Source organism: Dasypus novemcinctus, chromosome 3 (assembly GCF_030445035.2).
Source record: "Dasypus novemcinctus isolate mDasNov1 chromosome 3, mDasNov1.1.hap2, whole genome shotgun sequence".
Taxonomy (NCBI): Eukaryota; Metazoa; Chordata; class Mammalia; order Cingulata; family Dasypodidae; genus Dasypus; species Dasypus novemcinctus.
This window is the reverse complement of record NC_080675.1, coordinates 48,728,002-48,747,261: the sequence shown is the minus strand read 5'-3', so window position 1 is coordinate 48,747,261 and position 19,260 is coordinate 48,728,002. Positions and strand designations below refer to the sequence as shown.

At 34.6% G+C, this 19,260-nt stretch overlaps 1 protein-coding gene across 3 annotated transcripts in view; it reads left to right on the top strand.

The window, feature by feature from the left end:
* Positions 1-19,054, top strand: part of SNAPC1 (small nuclear RNA activating complex polypeptide 1) — a 35,920-nt gene extending 16,866 nt beyond the window's left edge. Inside the window, exons 9-10 of one of the 3 annotated variants that reach the window (XM_058293316.1) lie at positions 11,121-11,216; positions 14,933-19,054. In XM_058293316.1, coding sequence (XP_058149299.1) covers positions 11,121-11,216; positions 14,933-14,967 — 131 coding nt within the window. In that variant the 3' untranslated portion in view covers positions 14,968-19,054. Of the gene's footprint in view, positions 1-3,798; positions 3,932-11,120; positions 11,217-14,932 lie in introns of those variants that run through there. The other 2 variants (XM_058293318.2, XM_058293319.2) reach the window with 2 other exon arrangements.
* Positions 19,055-19,260: the final 206 nt, after the last annotated feature.

The window sequence follows — 19,260 nt, the reverse complement described above, 5'->3', positions numbered from 1 at the left end:
CTTGCTTTTTTTCCTGTGGGACATAATTCAATTTACCACAATAAGAAATATATAATATAAATGATATTTTCCTGTGGCTGTACTAATTAAGGTTTTGGGGTTTTTTAAAATTCTTTTATTTTTTTAAGGCGGTACCAGGGATTGAACCTGGGACCTCGTACATGTGAAGGAGGTGCTCAACCATTGAGCTATACCTGCTCTGCTAAAGTTTTATTTTGAAATAGTGTATCTGTAAAATTAGTCTTTGATATTGGTTCCTAGAAAGATGACAATATATTTTAATAGTTTAATTTTTTAAAGTTATTCAAATAATATATATTCACTGTGTATAAAGTTGGAATCTCATTACCAGGCTCAGAAAAACAAACATTAGAAATTTTAGTAAATATTTTGTGTCTAATATCTAACACACTCCTAACTACTGCAGGAGTATATGAAGTTAAGTTACATTCTCTTAACATGTTTCTCTCCCCTCCTCCCCCTATTTTGAGGCAGGTGAGGGAGAATTGAAGTTAGGCAGCTAAATAATATGTTCCAGGTATGGTTAAATGTGTAACAGTTTCTTAAGGTGCACTGAGAATTAAAAGAAGGATCTTTTTGTTCTTGGAAGGTTGATTAAGAATTACTCCAAAAACAGGAATCAGATGTGGCTGAAGTGATAGGGCTTCCGCCTACTATATGGGAGGACTTGGATTCTATATCTGGGGCCTCCTGGTGAAAAAGAAGAGAAAGTGTGCCTGCGTGGTGAGCCAGTGCCCGTTTGGTGAGCTGAGTGTCCACGTGGCGAGCCAGTGCCCGTGCAAGTGAGTCATATAGCAAGATGACAATGCAAACAAAAAAAAAGAGAGAGAGAGATGAAGGGGAGAGTCAAGGTGAAGCACAGCAGAAACCAGGAGCTGAGCAGCACAGCTAACAGGAAACCTCTGTCCACATCAGAGGTCCTCAGGATCAAATCCTGGTGAATCTTAGAGGAGAAAAAATAATAAGAGAAGACCAATAGAAATATATACAGAAGATCACAAAGTGAATGGATACAGACAGCAAAAACAGCAGAGCAGGGGGAGGGTGGGAAAGGGGGAAAATAAGTAAATAAATAAATCTTAAAAAAAAAATAATCCAAAAGGTGCATTTTCTACTTCTTTTTACAAAGCAAGTATGGCATTATGAAAAGAAATCATTAGCTCAATCTCACAAGTACAATAAGTCCTAACATATCAAAAACAAATCTCAGGTACAAAACACCGAAGTGTGTTATTCCAGGATGCAAGGATGGTGCAATTATTAATTATTAGAAATCTATTAATGTATCATATAAATAACGTAAAGGGGGAAATGTGCATTCATTAAAATAGTTACCAAAAAAGGCATTTGATAAAATCTGACATCTATTCTTGATTAAAAAGAAAACAACTCTAGATCCGAAGTTGGAAAACTTTTTCTGTAAAGAACCAGATATAAATACTTCAGGCTTTGTAGGCCATAAGATTTCTGTAGCAGCTACTCAGCTCAAAGTTGCAGTGTTGAATTGCAGACATTAAATAAACAAATGAGCATGACTTTGTTCCAGTGAAGCTGTATTATAAAAATAGTGGGCCAGATTTGGCATGGGGATTTGTCATTCCCTCTGTAGATAAAATAAATGGCTAGTTATTTCTTCAGTCAGACTTCTGAAAAATTTAAACTTCATGTTTAATGGTGAAACACTAAGTATTAACAGTTTTCTTTAACATTTTTCTTTTTTTGATATATTTTTTTATTTTTTAAAGATACATAGATCATATAACATTGTTCTTTTTTTTTTTAAAGATTTATTTATTTTTTTCTCTCCCCTTCCCGCCCCCGCACCCCAGTTATCTGTTCTCTGTATCTATTTGCTGCGTGTTCTTCTTTGTCCGCTTCTGTTGTTGTCAGTGGCACGGGTATCTGTGTTTCTTTTTGTTGCGTCATCTTGTGTCAGCTCTCCGTGTGTGCGGGGCCATTCCTGGGCAGGCTGCACTTTCTTTCGCACTGGGCGGCTCTCCTTATGGGGCGCACTCCTTGCTCGTAGGGCTCCCCTTCGCGGGGGACACCCCTGCGTGGCACAGCACTCCTTGCGCGCATCAGCACTGCGCGTGGGCCAGCTCCACACAGGTCAAGGAGGCCTGGGGTTTGAACCGCGGACCTCCCATGTGGTAGAACGCCCTAACTACTGGGCCAAGCCCGCTTCCCTAACATTTTTCTTGAAGGTCCATTTCAGTGTAATTAGAAGAGTAAAGTGTAATTAGAATATCATAGAGGAGACAATATTATGATTTACAAATGTCATTTTATGCTAAATCATATTTTAAAGAGAATCTGCTGAGAAAAGTTAGGAATAAAAAATTTGGTAAGTTAGGGGACACCACTATAGACCTTACAGAGACTAAAAAAGTAAGGACAAATTATGAATAATTTTTTGCCAATAAGATAGGAAGCCTAGATAAAATGGATTAATTCCTTGAAAGTAAAAAATCTCCAAAACAGACAAAAGTAAAAATAGAAAACCTGAAGAATCATGTGGTTATTAAAGAAATTACATTCCCAGATGGGCATCTCTCAAACATATAAAAAAGGAATGATACCAATCTTACACAAATTCTTTCACAAAATACAAGCGAAATCACTTCACAGCTCATTTTATGATGCTGGAGTTAATAACCAGATAAAGATCTTACACAGGAAAAGAAAACTAAAGACCAATATTCCTCATGTACATACACACAAAAATCCTTACAAAATATTAGCAAATTGAATCCAACAATGTATTAAAAGGGAACTTCCCCTGGGAAGTGGACGTGGCTCTGCTGATAAGAGTGTCTGCCTACCATATGGGAGGGTCTAGGGTTTGATCCCCTGTGTGGTGAGCTAGCCACGTGCAAAGCTGCTGCGCGCAAGGAGTGCTGTGCCCCCCCGCGTGGGGGTGCCCCACACACAAGGAGTGTGCCCTGCAAGGAGAGCCACCCTGTGTAAAAAAAGCACAGTCTCCCCAGGCGTGGTGCTGCACACATGGAGAGCTGATGCAGTAAGATGATGTAACATAAAAGACATGCAGTTTCCTGGTGCCACCGAGGGTGCAAGCAGGCACACAAGAACTCAGCAAGTTGACACAGAGAGCAGACAACGGGAGGGGGGAGGGTTGAGAGGAATAAGTAAAAATAAATGTTTTTAAAAAAAGGAACTTCCTTAAGCTGATAATGGCTTCTATAAAAACTATAGCTAACATACTTAATTGTGAAAACAATGCTTTCCTTCTAAAATTTGAAACAAGGCAAGGGTTGCTACTCTCATTGCTTCTATTGAATATTGTATTGGAGGTCCTAGCCAGTGTAAGAAGCAAGAGGAAATGATTACCCTCAGATTGGAAAGGAAGGAGTACTTCTGTGTCTGTTTGCAAATGCCATTATTTTTACAGAGAAAATCCTCCCCAAATCTACAAAAAGCTACCAGAACTAATATATGAATTTAGCAAGGTTGTAGGGTACAGAATCAGTGTTTATACTAACAGTGAATAACTAGAAATTGATTTTTTAAAGTACAGTAACACCTAGCCGCCTTGCAGACATTGTCATTAACAGCCGCTGGCACAACTGTGGTCAACCCCATCATGTTCTTCTACATCACTGTAGATGACAAGCCCCCCTGGGCCACATCTTTCTCCAGCTGTTTGCAGACAAACTTCCAAAGACAGCAGGCAATTTCCATGCCCTGAGCAATAGGGAGGAAGGATTTGGTTAGAAAGTTTCCTGCTTTCACAGAATTATTCCTGGGTTTATGTTCCAGGGTGGTGACTTCACACGCCATAATGGCAGTGGTGGCAAGTCCATATACAGGGAGAAGTTTGATGATGAGAACTTCATCCTGAAGCACACGGGTCCTGGCATCTTATCCAATGGCCAATGCTGGACCCTACACAAATGGTTCCCAGTGTTTCATCTGCACTGCTAAGACTGAGTGGTTGGATGGCAAGCACGTGGTCTTCCGCAAGGTGAAAGAGGGCATGGATGTTGTGGAAGCCATGGAGTGCTTTGGGTCCAGGAACGGCAAGACCAGCAAGATCACCATTGCTGTGGACAAGTATAATTTGATTTGGCTTCTGTCTTAACCACCAGACCATTCCTTCTGTAGCTCAGGAGAGTGCGCACCACCCCTGGGCTGCTCTCAGTATCCTATCATCTTTGTGCTGTTGCTGCAGTTCTTTGGGTTCCAGTTATCCTCTCCTTCCTTCCAGGTGTAGCTGGATTGCAGAGTTAATTTTATGATTATGAAATAAAAACCTTAAATAACCAAAAACAAACAAAACAAATAAATGAAGTACAGTAACACCAAACTACTTAGGTATAAAGATAAAATATGTGTAATGATCTGTTTTCTGAAAACTACAAAACAATGATGAAAGAAATCAAAGAAGACCTAAATAAATGGAGCGATATATGGTATTAATGGACCAAAGACCCAATATTGTTAGGATGACAATCCCAAATCATTCAGTAGAGTCAATGCAGTCCCAATAAAAATCCCAGCTAGGTTATTGTGTGTTAATTAACAAGCTGATTCTTAAGTATATGTGGAAATACATAGGGACTAGAGTACCTAAAACAGTTTTGCAAAATAACTACAGAGCTTCAAAAATCAAACAATGTGCTATCAGTGAAAGGCTAAACATACAAATATTAATGGAATAGAAAAGAGAATCTAGAAATAGATCTGCACATATTTGGTCAATTTTATTTTAACAAATGTGCAAAGGCAAGTCAATGGACAAGATAGTTGATACAATTTTATATCCTTATGCAAAAAACAGAACTTTGACTTCACATCCCATACAAAATTAACCCCAAATGGATGATAGATCCAAATATAACACCTAAAATGGTATAACTTGTAAAAGAAAACAGGTGAAAATGCTTGTTCTTGGGTTGGTCAAAGATTTCTTATATATGACCAAAAGCACAAGGGAGAAAAGGAAAAAAAAGAAAATTGATCTGCCTCAAAATTCTTGTCTTTGGAAGACACTTAAGAAAATGAAGTCACAGACTGAGAAAATATTTGCAAAATATAAATCTTTTCTTGTGCTCAGAATGCATACAGAACTGTCAAAACTCAATAATAAGTAAGCAAAGAATTCAATTAAGAAATGGGTAAAAGATCTGAACAGGCACTTCACCAAAGAAAATATAATAATGGCAAGTAAGCACATGAAAAGATGCTCAACATCTTTAGTTATTAGGGAAATGCAAATTAAAGGCACAATGACATTCTTTTACACTCTATCAGAATGGCTAAAAATAATAAAAATAAAACACAAAACAAAAACTGGCAAAAATCAAAGCTGGTGAAGATGCAGAGCTGGAATCCTTGTACCTTTCTTGTGAGAACCCAGAATAGCAGAGCCACTTCTTGGAAAAGTGTCAATTTCTAATAAAGTTAAACATGTACTTACCATATTACCCAGCTATACTAACCCAGGTATTTATCCAAAAAAAATGAAAACTTAAAATCACACAAAATCTTGTATGTGAAACTTTATAGCAGCTTTATTCATAATCACCAAAACTAGAAACAACTCAGATAGGCTTCAGCTGGTGATTGGATAAACCAACTGGCATACCCATACATGGAATACTATTTAGCAGTGAAACAACATGGATGAATATAACAACATGGATGAATCTCAGATGTGGTAAGTCAAAGATGCTTGACACAAAAGGCTACATATTATATGATTCCAATTATATGGTGTTCTGAAAAGGGCAAATCTATAGGGACAGAAAACATCAGAAGTTTCTATAGACTAGTGGTAGTAGGAGGTGTTGACTGTAAAGAGGGCCAAGGGAATTTTGGGGGATGAGGGAACTGTTTGGTATTTTCATTTATGGTTGTGGTTATGTGACTATGCATTATTTTAATGATCTGTACATTAAAATGGGTGAATTTTATTGTATGCTAATAATACCTCAGTAAACTGGCCCACAAATCAGATCAAGACAAAACCAGAAGGCATGAGGAAAAGACTGATTAGTTTGACTATATTAAAAAAATTAACTCTTGATGGATTAAAATATTTTTTAGAAATTATCAAAGATTTATGGGCTTAGAAATCTGCACATGCACTTTTTATTAATAATCAACCTAACTTCATACAAGCACAGCAGTGAGGTAAGCTAATTAAGTTGCTTTCTTAAATACCTGAAAAACCAAAATTTTTTATTTGTTTTAGGAACAAAGGACCAAATGTAAGATAGGAAAGCAAAGAAATTCAAAGTTCCTTCTTACCTTAAGTGTTTGGCAGGTATAATTTATGAAATATTGCTTGCTTCTCTAGCCATATTTTATTACTCAGTGTAGTTATCTAAAACATTGTTTCATAAACTGTGAAATTAAGTTAAGGGTATGAGTTGAAATGCACTCAATAGAAGTGAATGGCAGACTCTGTAGCACAGCTGAAATTTGTTATTTACTTTACCTACATAGTGTGAGGAAGGATTTAACCCATAAGAAAGAACAGATTAGAGTAAATAAATTAAATCTGAATTCAGATCTTTAATTACAGCCTGACTATTCCAGCTAACTAGCTTTGTAGCTCATAAGATATTGTAAATACTCTGAAGTAGAGGTAATTTTTTATCCTGCACCTGAATTAAGATCTAAGTACTTATATGTCATCGTTTTCCCTTTAATCCCAAAGTTTATTTCCTTAAAGTGGATAGGTTTTTTTTAAATTTCATAATCTTGAAAAAGAAGAGCCTTATATTCATAAAAGGCAGAAAATCTTTCAAAACATATGTAGACATGATAATGTAAAAACTTTCAAATTTTAGAAGAGCTCTAATAAATTAAGGGCCACCAACCAGGAGAAAAATGGGCTTAGGACATGAACAGACAATTCACAAACAAAATGCAAACAAGTAAATTTGCATACTCAGAGATTATTTAATTTCATTAATAAACAAGTGCAAATTAAAACATTACAGTATCATTTATTAGACTGGGAAAGATTAAAGATCCTGAATACCTATCAATAGTGAAGGTGTGAGGAGGTAGATCTCTGAATTTAAGTGGTAGTATAAATTGGCACATCTTTTTTAGACAGCAATTTGGCATCATCTGTCAAAATTTTAAATGTGCAAGTCTTTTAATTTAGCATATTAATTTTTGAGGATGTAGCCTGTTCAAATAATAAATAGCAAGGAAATTCATTGTAGGACTTTGAAATGGCAGAAAACTGTAAACAACTCAAATATATAATATTTTTTTGGCAAATATGTCATTGAAAAAGTAGAAATATGTTAAGTGTTGACAGTGATTAACTTTCAGGATTGGGATCATGAAAAACTTTCACTTTCAAGTCCATACATTTCTGTAATGTTTGAATTTTATAAAATAAATGTGTTACTTTAGTGATCATAAAAAACCTGAAGACTTACAAAATAAAAAAAATATAGCAATTCTGTAGGCCAAGGCATGTAGATGGACTGGCATGAAAAAAGGCAAGTAGCTGGGAAATATAGATTGAGGTATATATTTTGACTGGAGTGTAAAGGCTGTGTTGAACTCTAGCTCGATCAAACTTTTCCTTGAAGAAAATTAATCTGGGAGTAGTATAATAGGCAGGTGGGAACAAAGTGAAAGTAGGAACACTAAGAAGTAGTTCAGGTTTAAAAGTAGTAAGTATTGGGCCAAGTGGTAGGAATTAGAGTAGCAGATAGTAGATGTGAGTGCCAGTATACATCTATAGGTAATCAGACATGGGGGCTGGTGGAGAGAGATGAGAAAAGGATACTGAATGCTTAAGTAGCTGGGAAACTGTTGGTGTCTTTAAAAGAATTAAGGCTGACAGGGTGAGGATTTCATTTGGGGGAGGATTTGTCCTTATCTACTTTTCTAGGCTCACTTCCTATGATAGCTCTCTGGCACATAAATAGGAGCTCAGTAAATTGATTGAATTTACTTAAGTTTGAATTATTTAAGCATCAGCTATACCCTTTCCTGGTTCCTACAGTATAATATGAATATCGTTGAAAGAACATCATTAATAATAATGATATGATGGTAAAGATGATAGCAGCTGTTATTTATGTAATACTTAGTAGTGCCCAACTTTTTCACATGTCCAAGGTCACTTAGCTAATAAATAGCTGTGTGGAGACTTGAACTTAAATCGGTCTGAATCCAAACCTGAGCCTTTAACTGCAATGCTGTGTTGCTTCTCAGGTAATTGGAAATGTAGATCTGGAGCTTAAATTAGACATGCACTTAAATAAGTCTGGCTGTATCTCTAGCAATCATTTGTTTTATAGAATGAGCAATGGTCTATTACTGGTAATTGCATCCCAGAAGATTTGTATTGAGTATAGTAGAACTAGCTGTCTAACATCCTCTGGGAAATTAGTTTTGTGGATAACTGAGGTTAATGATTTAAATGTCAAGGTATTACTTTTAAAAACTTAATCATTCTGGTTGATATCTTTCTAAATTATATTGCATTCTTTATAGGTTTTGTGTTTTCTGTATTGTGCAGTTATGATTTCTATAATTAGAAAAATACTAAAATAACATGTATTTCATATTCTTCAATTCTCTACAACAGTGTTTCCTGAACATAATTTAGTTTGTTCTTTATGACTTTGGGTTAGTATCATGAGCATATTATTTTATTGGGTCTTATATTATATTATGATGATACTACCAAGAACAATCTCAAGTGATGGGGGTATCTTTATACTAAATGGCTTCCTGCTGGAGTACTTCGTCATTTCTTTTGTCATATTTTTTAAAAATGGTTTTTCTGTCACATATGCTGTTGGTTCCTATTTTCTTTCTGTTCTCAGTGTGCAGGCTTTTAGCAATTTTTTTTCTTGCATTTTTGCTCCTTCCAAACCATACTAGTCTTAGAAACTGGTTGGACATTCATTCAGTTTTATGTTCAATAAATATAACTGGGTTCCAGATCAAGTCTTGAGGATCAGAACTGTGACTAAAGTTAACGGACTTTATTAATGTGTGGACTTTGAGATAAATGTTTCGAAATTTTTGTATGTTCACTTGGTTCCTACTTTCATTCTAGATGGATGACACATTGTATTTGTTTTTAAGAGCTTTTAGAGAATATTGCTTTTTTAATTCTTTTAATATATTCATTTAAAGTAGAAGTACATCTCTTAAATGTAGTTATCATGTGAGTAAAAGTAGCTTCTTAAATGTCAATTTTTAGCTCAGAAAACTTTCCTTTAGCAGTGTTGGAGAGAGTCTGTTAGATTGCAAGTAAGGATCTTTAAAAATTATTAATAATTGCTATGGATGGTGTATTAGTCAGCCAAAGTGGTGCTGATGCAAAATACCAGAAATTGGTTGGTTTTTATAAAGGGTATTTATTTGGGATGGGAGCTTACAGATACCAGGCCATAAAGTGTAAGTTACTTCCTTCACCAATGTCTATTTTCACGTGTGGAGCAAGATGGCTGCCACTGTTGGCATGGGTTCATGCTTTCTGAGTTCCTCTCTTCCAGGGTCTTTCTTCTCTCTGGGTTTATGGTTCCTCTCTTCCTGAGGCTGGCTTCTGTTTCCCCTGTGAGCTAACTTCCCGGGCTCCAGCTTAAGGCTTCAGCATCAAACATCAACATAAAAACTCCAACATCAAAAACCATCAACTCTGTTCTTTGGCATGCCTTTTATCTGTGAATCCCAGCCCACCAAGGGATGGGGACTCAACCTAATGACATGGCCCAATCAAAGCCCTAATCATAATTTTATCGTGCCCAGGTACAGACCAGATTACAAACATAATCCAATATCCATTTTTGGGATTCATAACCATATTATCTGATACAGGTGGATATGGCTAAAAGTGTGTGAAGAACAGTATTAGTAATTTTGGGTAGATGGTACTAATTATAATTTTGTGAACAACTGAAAAGTTATAAATTTGATGTCTAAAAAAAAGACATATATTTAGGCATGGAAAAAGATTTCCCCAAAGATTATCTGTTATCTGAAAGATCTATTTAAAAAATCATTACTTAGGACTTGCAAGTGAAGGTAAAATCCTTTTTGAATTGTGCTTAAAATGGAAGCCTATTGCTATAGTTTCTTCAGCTCCATCTTGGGGCACTCTATTAGTCCCGTAAATTCTGTACCCTGTCGGGGCCCATCATATCCCTGTTCAGAGCAGAAAACTTCATTTTCATTTAATTTGTTTCCTTCTGTGCTGACAGTTACTTATTAACTTATCTGCTCTATGAAATAGTCAAACCATATTTAATCATTTAATAAATATTTATTGAGGTCCTACCATATGCCAAGCATTTTTCTGAGTACTGGGAGTACATTAAATAAACAAACCAAAATCAACCCTTGTGTGGCTTACATTCTAGGATGAGGCAGACTATAAGGAAACAAATTAATAAATAGCACAACAGGTGGTAACAGTGTGAAGAAGAGTACAGAAGCATAAGGAGTAAATAGTGACATGGGGGGGGCATTGTTGGGACATGAATGTTTTGTGTTCAGTAGGACTTATATCACAATAATATTTGATAACTTGGATTAGTGTGTATTTCATCAGGCAACAGAGGGTTGACTAGAAAACCCCAGTGTTTTTTGGAAATTGAAGGTCAATGGCAAATTATTACTAGAGAGATGTATCTTGTAGAACATATCTGGTGACAAGGGAAAATGTGTCTGCATTCAAGAACAAGGCTGTTAACTTTTAAATTATATTTGTGATGAATAATTTAATAAATTTGAAGTAGCACACGTAATTGTTCCCTATGTCTCAGATACAACCCCTGCTGGGGGGGGGGGCGGTATAAATACTGAATGAGGTATCTGTGTTTGGCTACTTTTGTTTCTTCCTTTTTCCTCTGTTTATTTTAGTAGAAAACTTAGAGCCCAACATTTTCAAAGCATAGATATAAATATATTAATAATACTGAAAAAAGATTTCTACTCTAAAATGCATATTTCTGTTTACCATTACAATTTCCATTTTTATTTTCAACATCTAATATTGTAATAATAGTGACTTTTTTGTTTGTGTAAACATTTTTTTCTCAAAGATGAATATTTTTCATTTTTATATTAAATCATTATCCAAATATTTCCAGGTGACATGAAGAATGTAAATAAGGAAGACAAATCTTTATGTCTGAGTATGCCCGTGATTACAGAAGAAGAGGAGAATGAAAGTTTTAGCGTAACAGGTACAGATGAAATTATGTCAAACTATGGAAGGAGACGTATGCTGGTAGAGCATCAAGGTTTAGATCTCTTTTTTTTTTTTACTTTGCCAAAATTTTAATGAAATCATGATTAATAAATGCCCCTCAAAGGTCTACATCAGAGTCAAGGCGTTTGGGTGATAAATGTAAACATACAAACCCTGCTTTGCCAAAAGCTGTGTTTTTCACTTACACAGCTCCACTGATTGATCTGTCCATTATTCTAATACATAATTTATCATATCAAGGGTGGACAATTCATTGTGTGCATAGAGTTAGGAAGTTCTGAACAGCAGAATCTTTAGAGACTAAACAGCTTTCCTAGACACTGGAATTATTTTTCATAATAAAGAGGAGATTTGAAAACCGTATCACAAACATCATTTACCAAAACAAAATAAAAATCTCCGACTTTATAAATTAGTTGAGAGCAAATTTGACACATTTTTTCCTCAGGTTACATTTCCATTGCCCTCACTCTTTTCATTCCTTTGGTTTAGATCTCTTGAAGAGCATAACAGTTAGCAGTGTATTCTTATGATGCATGTATCTTTGTCAACTTGGAAAACTTTACTATTAATCTTACCATTAAGAAGACATTTATTTTTAAAAAATATTGATTTCAAATGCTAGTAAATGAAAAAGTTTTACCTGTGAAAATGTTTCTACTTAGCAACTTAAATTCATCATTGGCTTATTGCACAACATGAATTTAAATTATGTAAGTTGCTAAATCTTTTAGTGTCATGGTTTTAATAATTTGTGGTAGTTTCTCAACAATAGTTTGATGACTTATCTGTAATTGTAATGACAATATTGCAGAGATTAAGTGGGCTAGGCTTGATGATTGATACTCTTATTAATGATAATATAATGTATATTAAGAATCATGGCTAATGACTTTTTTTCACTTTGGCTTTGTATTCATTTAACACGCATTCATCACTTGTCTACTGTGGATCAAGCTAGGTATAGGGATATAAAGATACACTACAATAATTTGAGAACTTGGTTTGGGTTGATCACATTGATTTTAGATCTGAGGAATAATTTGTTAAATGAATCAGATAAGTCTGTGTACCTAAGTACCTTACAATTTAATATGGGAGCAAAATGGTTCAAAAGAGAAATGGTACTATAGAAACATGGAAGTTGAGACAAAGAATAGACAATTAAAAGGGAATATTTGTTCCTTCAGGAATCTAAATGCTCTGTGATTTGCTTATGTCAGCATAAAACAGTTCTTCACAGGCTGTGGTGAGTTTAAAACTTTAGCATTGCTCCAGTCTTGATTAAAAGGTTTTTTTTTCCTTAAAATTTTTATTTTGAAATAATTTCAAACCTACAGGACAGTTGCAAAAATAATACAAAATCCATATAGAAAGTGCCAAAGGATATTCCTCCCCTCGATGCCCAGATCCACCAATTTTAATATTTTGCCACATTTGCTGTATCATTTTATTTGTCTACCAGTTTTTTAAATATTTGAGAGTAGGTTGTATACATTATACTTCTTAAACACATAATATTTCCATGTGTGTTTTCTCAGAACAAAGATATATACTTGTGTAACCACTTTAAATACAGTTATCAAGTTTAAGAACTTTAACATTGATATAAATCTGTACATCTTGAATGGCATTGCAGGGACAGATGCAGGACATTATATATCCTGCCATAACCCACTGAATGGACTGGAGGAGAGTATAAACTACAATGTAAACTATAATCCATGAGGTGTAGTGGTGCTCCAAAATGTATTTACCAAATGCAATGAATGTGCCCAATGATGAAAGAGGTTGTTGATGTGAGAGGAGTTGGGTGTGGGGAGTGGGGTATATGGGAACCTCTTTATTTTATTAAAGTAACACTTTGTGTGATCTATGTATCTTAAAAAAAAAAATACATAAAAGTTTGGTTTTCATTTATATCATGATTATTTATGTACATAATTTAATGCTCATTAGAAGAAGCCTCAGTTTTCTGACTCCGACTTTCATTTCTTACTCTCTACAGACAACCACTTTTAACTCTTTATTCATTATTTTGGTATTTATCTCCATGCATCTAACTAGCATGTTTATATTGCTGAAACCTCATATTTCAATTCATTGGATTATCTAATGGCTTATTCTCTCTAAGGAAGGTGAGGATTTTTAATTCTTTTAATATATTCTTCACCTCCCATCCCCGAACACATGCATACTTCCTATCCCTCAACCCTCCAATATAATTATTATTTTAGTTACGTCAGTATTCAGCATTTATAAAACATTGCCGACCAGAGGGCCATGTAATATACTATGATTCTGTCATTATCTGCATACTTAGTTTTCCCTAGAGTTAGTAAGGTTTTTTTTCCTTATTAATTTTTTTCTCTGTACTTATTGTTAATTTATCCCCAAACAGTTCCTCAGTTGTATAAGTCTTCTCTCAGTACATTCAAGCACATCAGGTATTTTATTGGCTTCTACCTTTTAAAGAAGTCTTTCCCAGATCTCTCACCTACTTTAATCTGGAGTTTGTTTTCTTGCTCTACTGCACTCTTTATCTTGGCTACTGCTCTTTTCTAGGAGTATGTTTTCTTTTTCTTAATATTTTTCTTTTCCTAGCCTTCCTCTTTTATTTTCATTGTTGGGGAATATTTCTTTTCTCCACATCTTTCATAATTTTTCTGTCTTTGTCTCTCATATCACATTCTTTGCTCTTAATCTTAAGTAGCTTTTAGGTTCACAGTTGTTTCTCAGTGGACACTTATTAGTGTCTTGGTTATGGCCACTGCTGTAGTAGTCAGAAAGATGTGTGGTACCAGTGCTTTGGATTTGCATTTTCAGGTTTAATTGAAATGAACTGAAATGTTAGTCGCTTTACATCTTGGTACTGGCCTATGGCACACAGGGCCTCTGCTATTGATGAGGAGGGCATACCCACATGACTCAACTTCACAGTTGCTTATTATTAAGTATGATTTAGGATAAGATCCACGTTCATAAGTTTTATTTTATTTTGTATTTTTTAAGATTTATTTATTTCTCCCCACCCCCTCATTGTTTGCACTTGCTGTGTCTGTTCGCCTTCTTTGTTTCTTTAGGAGGCATGGGGAACCTAATCTGGGACTTTCGAAATGTGAGGGAGGCGCCTAATTGCTTAATCAGTTAGGCAGTCCATTCCCTGCTTTCTTTTGTCTCTCATTTTGTTCTTCCTCCCATGTCCTTTGCGTCATCTTGTTGCGTTGGCTTGCCACACCTGCCCATCACATCAGCTCACTGTATTGCCTGTCTTCTATAGGAGGCACCGGAAACCTCTGTTCCCTGCTTTGTTGTGTCTCTCATCATGTTTTTCTTCTTGTGTCTTTTGTTGCATCATCTTTTTGTGTCAACTTGCTGTGCCTGCCCATTGTGTCAGCTTGCTGTCTTTAGGAGGCACAGGGAACCAAACCACAGACCTCCTGTGTGGGAGGTGCGAGTTAAATCACTTGAGCCACATCTGCTTCCCAACACATTTATAAGTTTTAAACTGCAATACCATTTTGAAGGAAAAATTCATGTATATGTCAGGATTAAGATTTCTTGTTGGACCTTTGCTGGGAAGGCATTCTTACTGTTTTATACCAGTTAAACTTCTCTTTAGTTTAAATGTATGTTATCAGTTAAGTACTACTTTTTAGACCTAACATACTACAAAATTTTATGTCATAGGTTTCACTGCACCTAAGAGGAAAAGAACATGCTGAAAAAGCCTGGTGGAGTTTTTAATTTTGAGACAAAATTTCTGACTAAAGAAAAGATGCCTGTTTTATGTATTGAACAGGAAGACTGCCAGTGTCAAAAATAATTGCTCTGGGAAACTGTAGGTAATTTCTTTGAAATGGTAATACCTTAACTTAGTTCTAGGATAAAAGCACAAAAAAATTAGAGTAACAATTTACTTTGAAATGTAATTTTAATATTTTCTTTTATGAAATTTGCATAAATGGAGATTAAAATGGAATTTAGAATGTAATAGAAATATTCCTGTTAATTGCAGATTATTATCATGTCATACAACTTTTTGTGATATTATACTATATTAGTACCATTTTGGCAATATTAACTATTCCATTTTATTTAAAGTATTTTACTTAAAATACTAATGGTTATTATATATAAATGATGAATTATTTTGTATCTACAATCTGGTAATGAATATGTCTATGATGTATATTTATTATTTTGTATGTTGTATGGTTAAGTGCAATAAAGTTTTTGGCTTGTTTTATTTTGTTTATAAATGGAACTTCCATCATATGATTGGTAACTTACAGGACAGATGACTAAAAAGTTCTCAACCCAGGTTTTGTTCCTGCAATAAATTGAATATTTAGTGTTTGTTTTGAAGCAGCTCCTTTTGGTCTAACATATATGTTAGGTATACCACTTATATGTATATACATGTGCATACATATATACATACACAAGCAAACACAGACATACATGTATTATGTATGCATATGTTTGTAAGTATTCACATATACACATTTATGATTAGTCAATACATTTTTAAATACAGTATATTTAAACAGATTATTTCTAATAAATCCTTTAAGAGTGGTAATGTAAATTCCAAAATGTGTCTATGTTGGTATTCAGAAAAAAGTTTTCTCTAACTTCATGAATGTGCCTCTCTGTTAATTTCTCATTCCAGATATTTAAGTTGAGAATCCTTGAGCCATATTGTTTGAACTCTGCCCATATCAGACCATCTCCATAACATGTGGTTGACTGAACTTATCATACCATTGATTATACTCCAGCTTGTTTTCTAGCACTGTATTATTGAGGAATTTAAAATCTGGGCTGAAGATTAAATCCAAATCTGCAAATTCCCTGTGAATTAAAATATGTTATATCAGAATCAAAATATAAATGCTAACCTGAATAAAACTTTCATTGATTAGAATCCATGCTATCACATTAGGTACTAAACTCAGTTGTTTCCTTCGACAGACTTAGGATGTTTTTTGGTAATAGATGGGGCAGTTCTCATAATGTGGATGCTAGACAGAGCTTCTGGATTTAAATATTCTAAAATGGTTGGGGTAGACAGTGGGGTGGATCCACTTTTGGCACCTTGTATACCGGGTCATTTGCTTGAACTTGTCTAATCATTGAAGTTTACAAACATTGTAAAGCTAACAGTGAGTTGCCCTCTACTTTTTCACAACAGTACTTATAAAATACATGGTATCATTTCATTTGTACAGTAAGGGAACTGTATCTCAGAATGGTGAATGACTTGCACAAGTTCACAAAATAGTAAGTGGTGCGTCTAGGTTACAAACACAGTGCTCTGGCATATAATTTCAGTGTCTTTCTACATAAGCCAGAAACAGCAGAAATCCAGAGGGATGCTTTTGACTGTAAATAATAAATAGTAAGTTGCTACAAGAAGTTTATTAGGAAATGAATCAGGAGTCCCAAGGCAAGGTGGCCCTGTGTTGTATCACTTCCAGAATGGCTTCCTGTGCCCACGTTTGTGTTTCATTTGTTCTGACTCTGCCATTCTTGGTACGTTGGCCTGTTGTCTGATGGGTGTCACATAAAGATCTGACAACATCCACTGGAAGAGGAGGGCTATTTTTTCCTTATGCCTCTTTCTAAGACCAAAGAACTCTTTCACAGATAATATCTTCCATGTCTACTGACAGTAGACATTCCCTAACAGCTACAGCAATGACTCACAGGAGGAATGGGACCATAGAATTTAGTTTAGATTGGTGAATATTAACCTTGAGAATTGCCTTCTTTGACTGGCTTCAGATGTTTTTGGTAATACACCTGAGATGTAAGATGAGAACCTAAAAGGGATTTGTGCTGGATGGAAGAAGGGAGGAATGGCTACTGAATAAGTAACCAGCACAGCTTGCCATAAGAAGTATGGTTCTTATAGGCCAAAAATTTCATGTATTCTAGATGTTATATTTTATTATTCTGCAGAACCTTTTTAAAAAATATGTTTAATTGTTGAAACTCATAATTTGGTTTCTTATTACCAAAGTAATAATATCAGTCTTTGTAGTTGTTGCCAATTGAATATACACTGGATCTTAACCACAGAAAATATAGAAAGATAGATAAAAATAACAAAATTGTACTAAGTGGATGTGAGTTATGTGGTACATCTGACAGAGTACCATGCTTTAGCTGATAGTACTTTGTGAATATGTTTTAAAGATAGGATATGAATCACTTGATAGATTTTTAACATGAGATTAAAGCTTGTTGAAAAGAATTTTTTTAAAAAGTATTTCTGTTTAATGGTGGTTTTTCAGTTTTAAAATGTGATGCCCAAGTGCTAGTTACCGTTAAATTAAACCATTTTTATGGTCAATGATTATAATCTGCACCAAGTCATAAATAGCATGGTTTTAATATTAAGTATTTACTAAATTGATGATTTGTGGAGGAAGAGGGGTTGTGGCAGTATACATAAACATAAGCCATTTTTAAAACCATTATCACTTTACCTTTAGAAACCTTGATCTATGAAAGTATTGTTCAAGGGAGAGAACTGGAATTATAGCAGTTTTAACGTTATATACCAGGTTTACTTGGGATATTGAAGAAAACAAAAGTGGAACCAGAAAATCCAGATTATATGGATATACTATTATGAGACTATGGAAACTACTCTGGGAATGTGCAGTTCTCTATGGGAAGACATAGTGTGTTGTCTTTGCTTTCTGGTACTAATTTGACTATTCGTTGTAAGCACACCTGGCCTCATCTGGATTTATAACCCCTTTAATGCCTCAAAGGTTTCCTAAATGTGAGTAGATATATTTAATGAAGGGGAACATTGCCAGTCTCTTTAACACCCAATTTAAGTGCTTGTTTTTTGAAACAAACACTTGTACCATCTGTGACGTAATTTCTCCTGCCAAAGGAGAATGAACCCACTTTTGGGCAAAGATTTTGTTTCATACTGGGATTTTCCAGAACAGTGATATAATAGGGAAACACGTTAAAAACTGTCTAAATGGTTTCAATAACTTGTAATTTTCTGGCCTAGAAACTTGAAAAGTCAAAAATTTGTATCCTAGTTCTACCATTACTCATTGTGTATCCTGCAAATAATCATCTTTTTTTTTTAAATCCTTTTTTCAGCTGTAAATTAAAGATAATACAGAATTCTTTTACTGACATAAAAAATATTAACTGCATAGTGCTTTGAAGATACAAATGTATGATGCTAACCTTGCATCTTGGAAAGTGTAAGCTTTTAAACAGTACGTGAATGCCAAGGAAACCAAGGTGATTATGAGGGTTTAATGAGGTAACTTTTGAGGTAATATTCTTAAATTGTGATAATCCAAAGCTTATGTGTTTTACACAGATCCTCAGATTAATATGAAACCATGCTCTCATGACTACTGACAATTTAAGGAATATGTAGCTTCCATACAAGTTGAACTAGATATGCTATATATCCTTTTCCCAACACACTTTATTGGTTAGAAGCAAAAAAATAAAAAGATCCATGCATATATAGAGAGATAAAATGTTTAACTGCAGTATCTTTAAAAATGAACTTTATGGGCTGAAAATTACTTTCACTCTGACATAAATAGCCTAGAAAATAAGCTAATTACTAATGTCTTCCTAACTTTTGATTTTTGAATTAAATTACAGTTCGAAGAATGCTTGCTTTTTAAATGGCATTGAGAGGACTCTGTGGGTGCTTAACTATTCACATTTCATTTATCTTTTGAACAACTATGTAGTAATTTAAAGCGCACATTGTTCTTATTCTTCATATTAAAGTAAATGCCAAAGCCCAGACCTCAGCTTGTATAAAGCCTTATCTGTTATGTTTTATGCCTAACTTATTTAATGTGCTGCATATTGCAAGTCTGATTTTTTTTTTACTTTCTTTTTCAAACAGTTTTACATTTGTAGAAAGATTTAGCAGAGTTTTCATAGACTCCATGCCCAGCTGACCCTATTAACATCTTACATTAATGCGGTATTTTCGTTACAATTAGTGA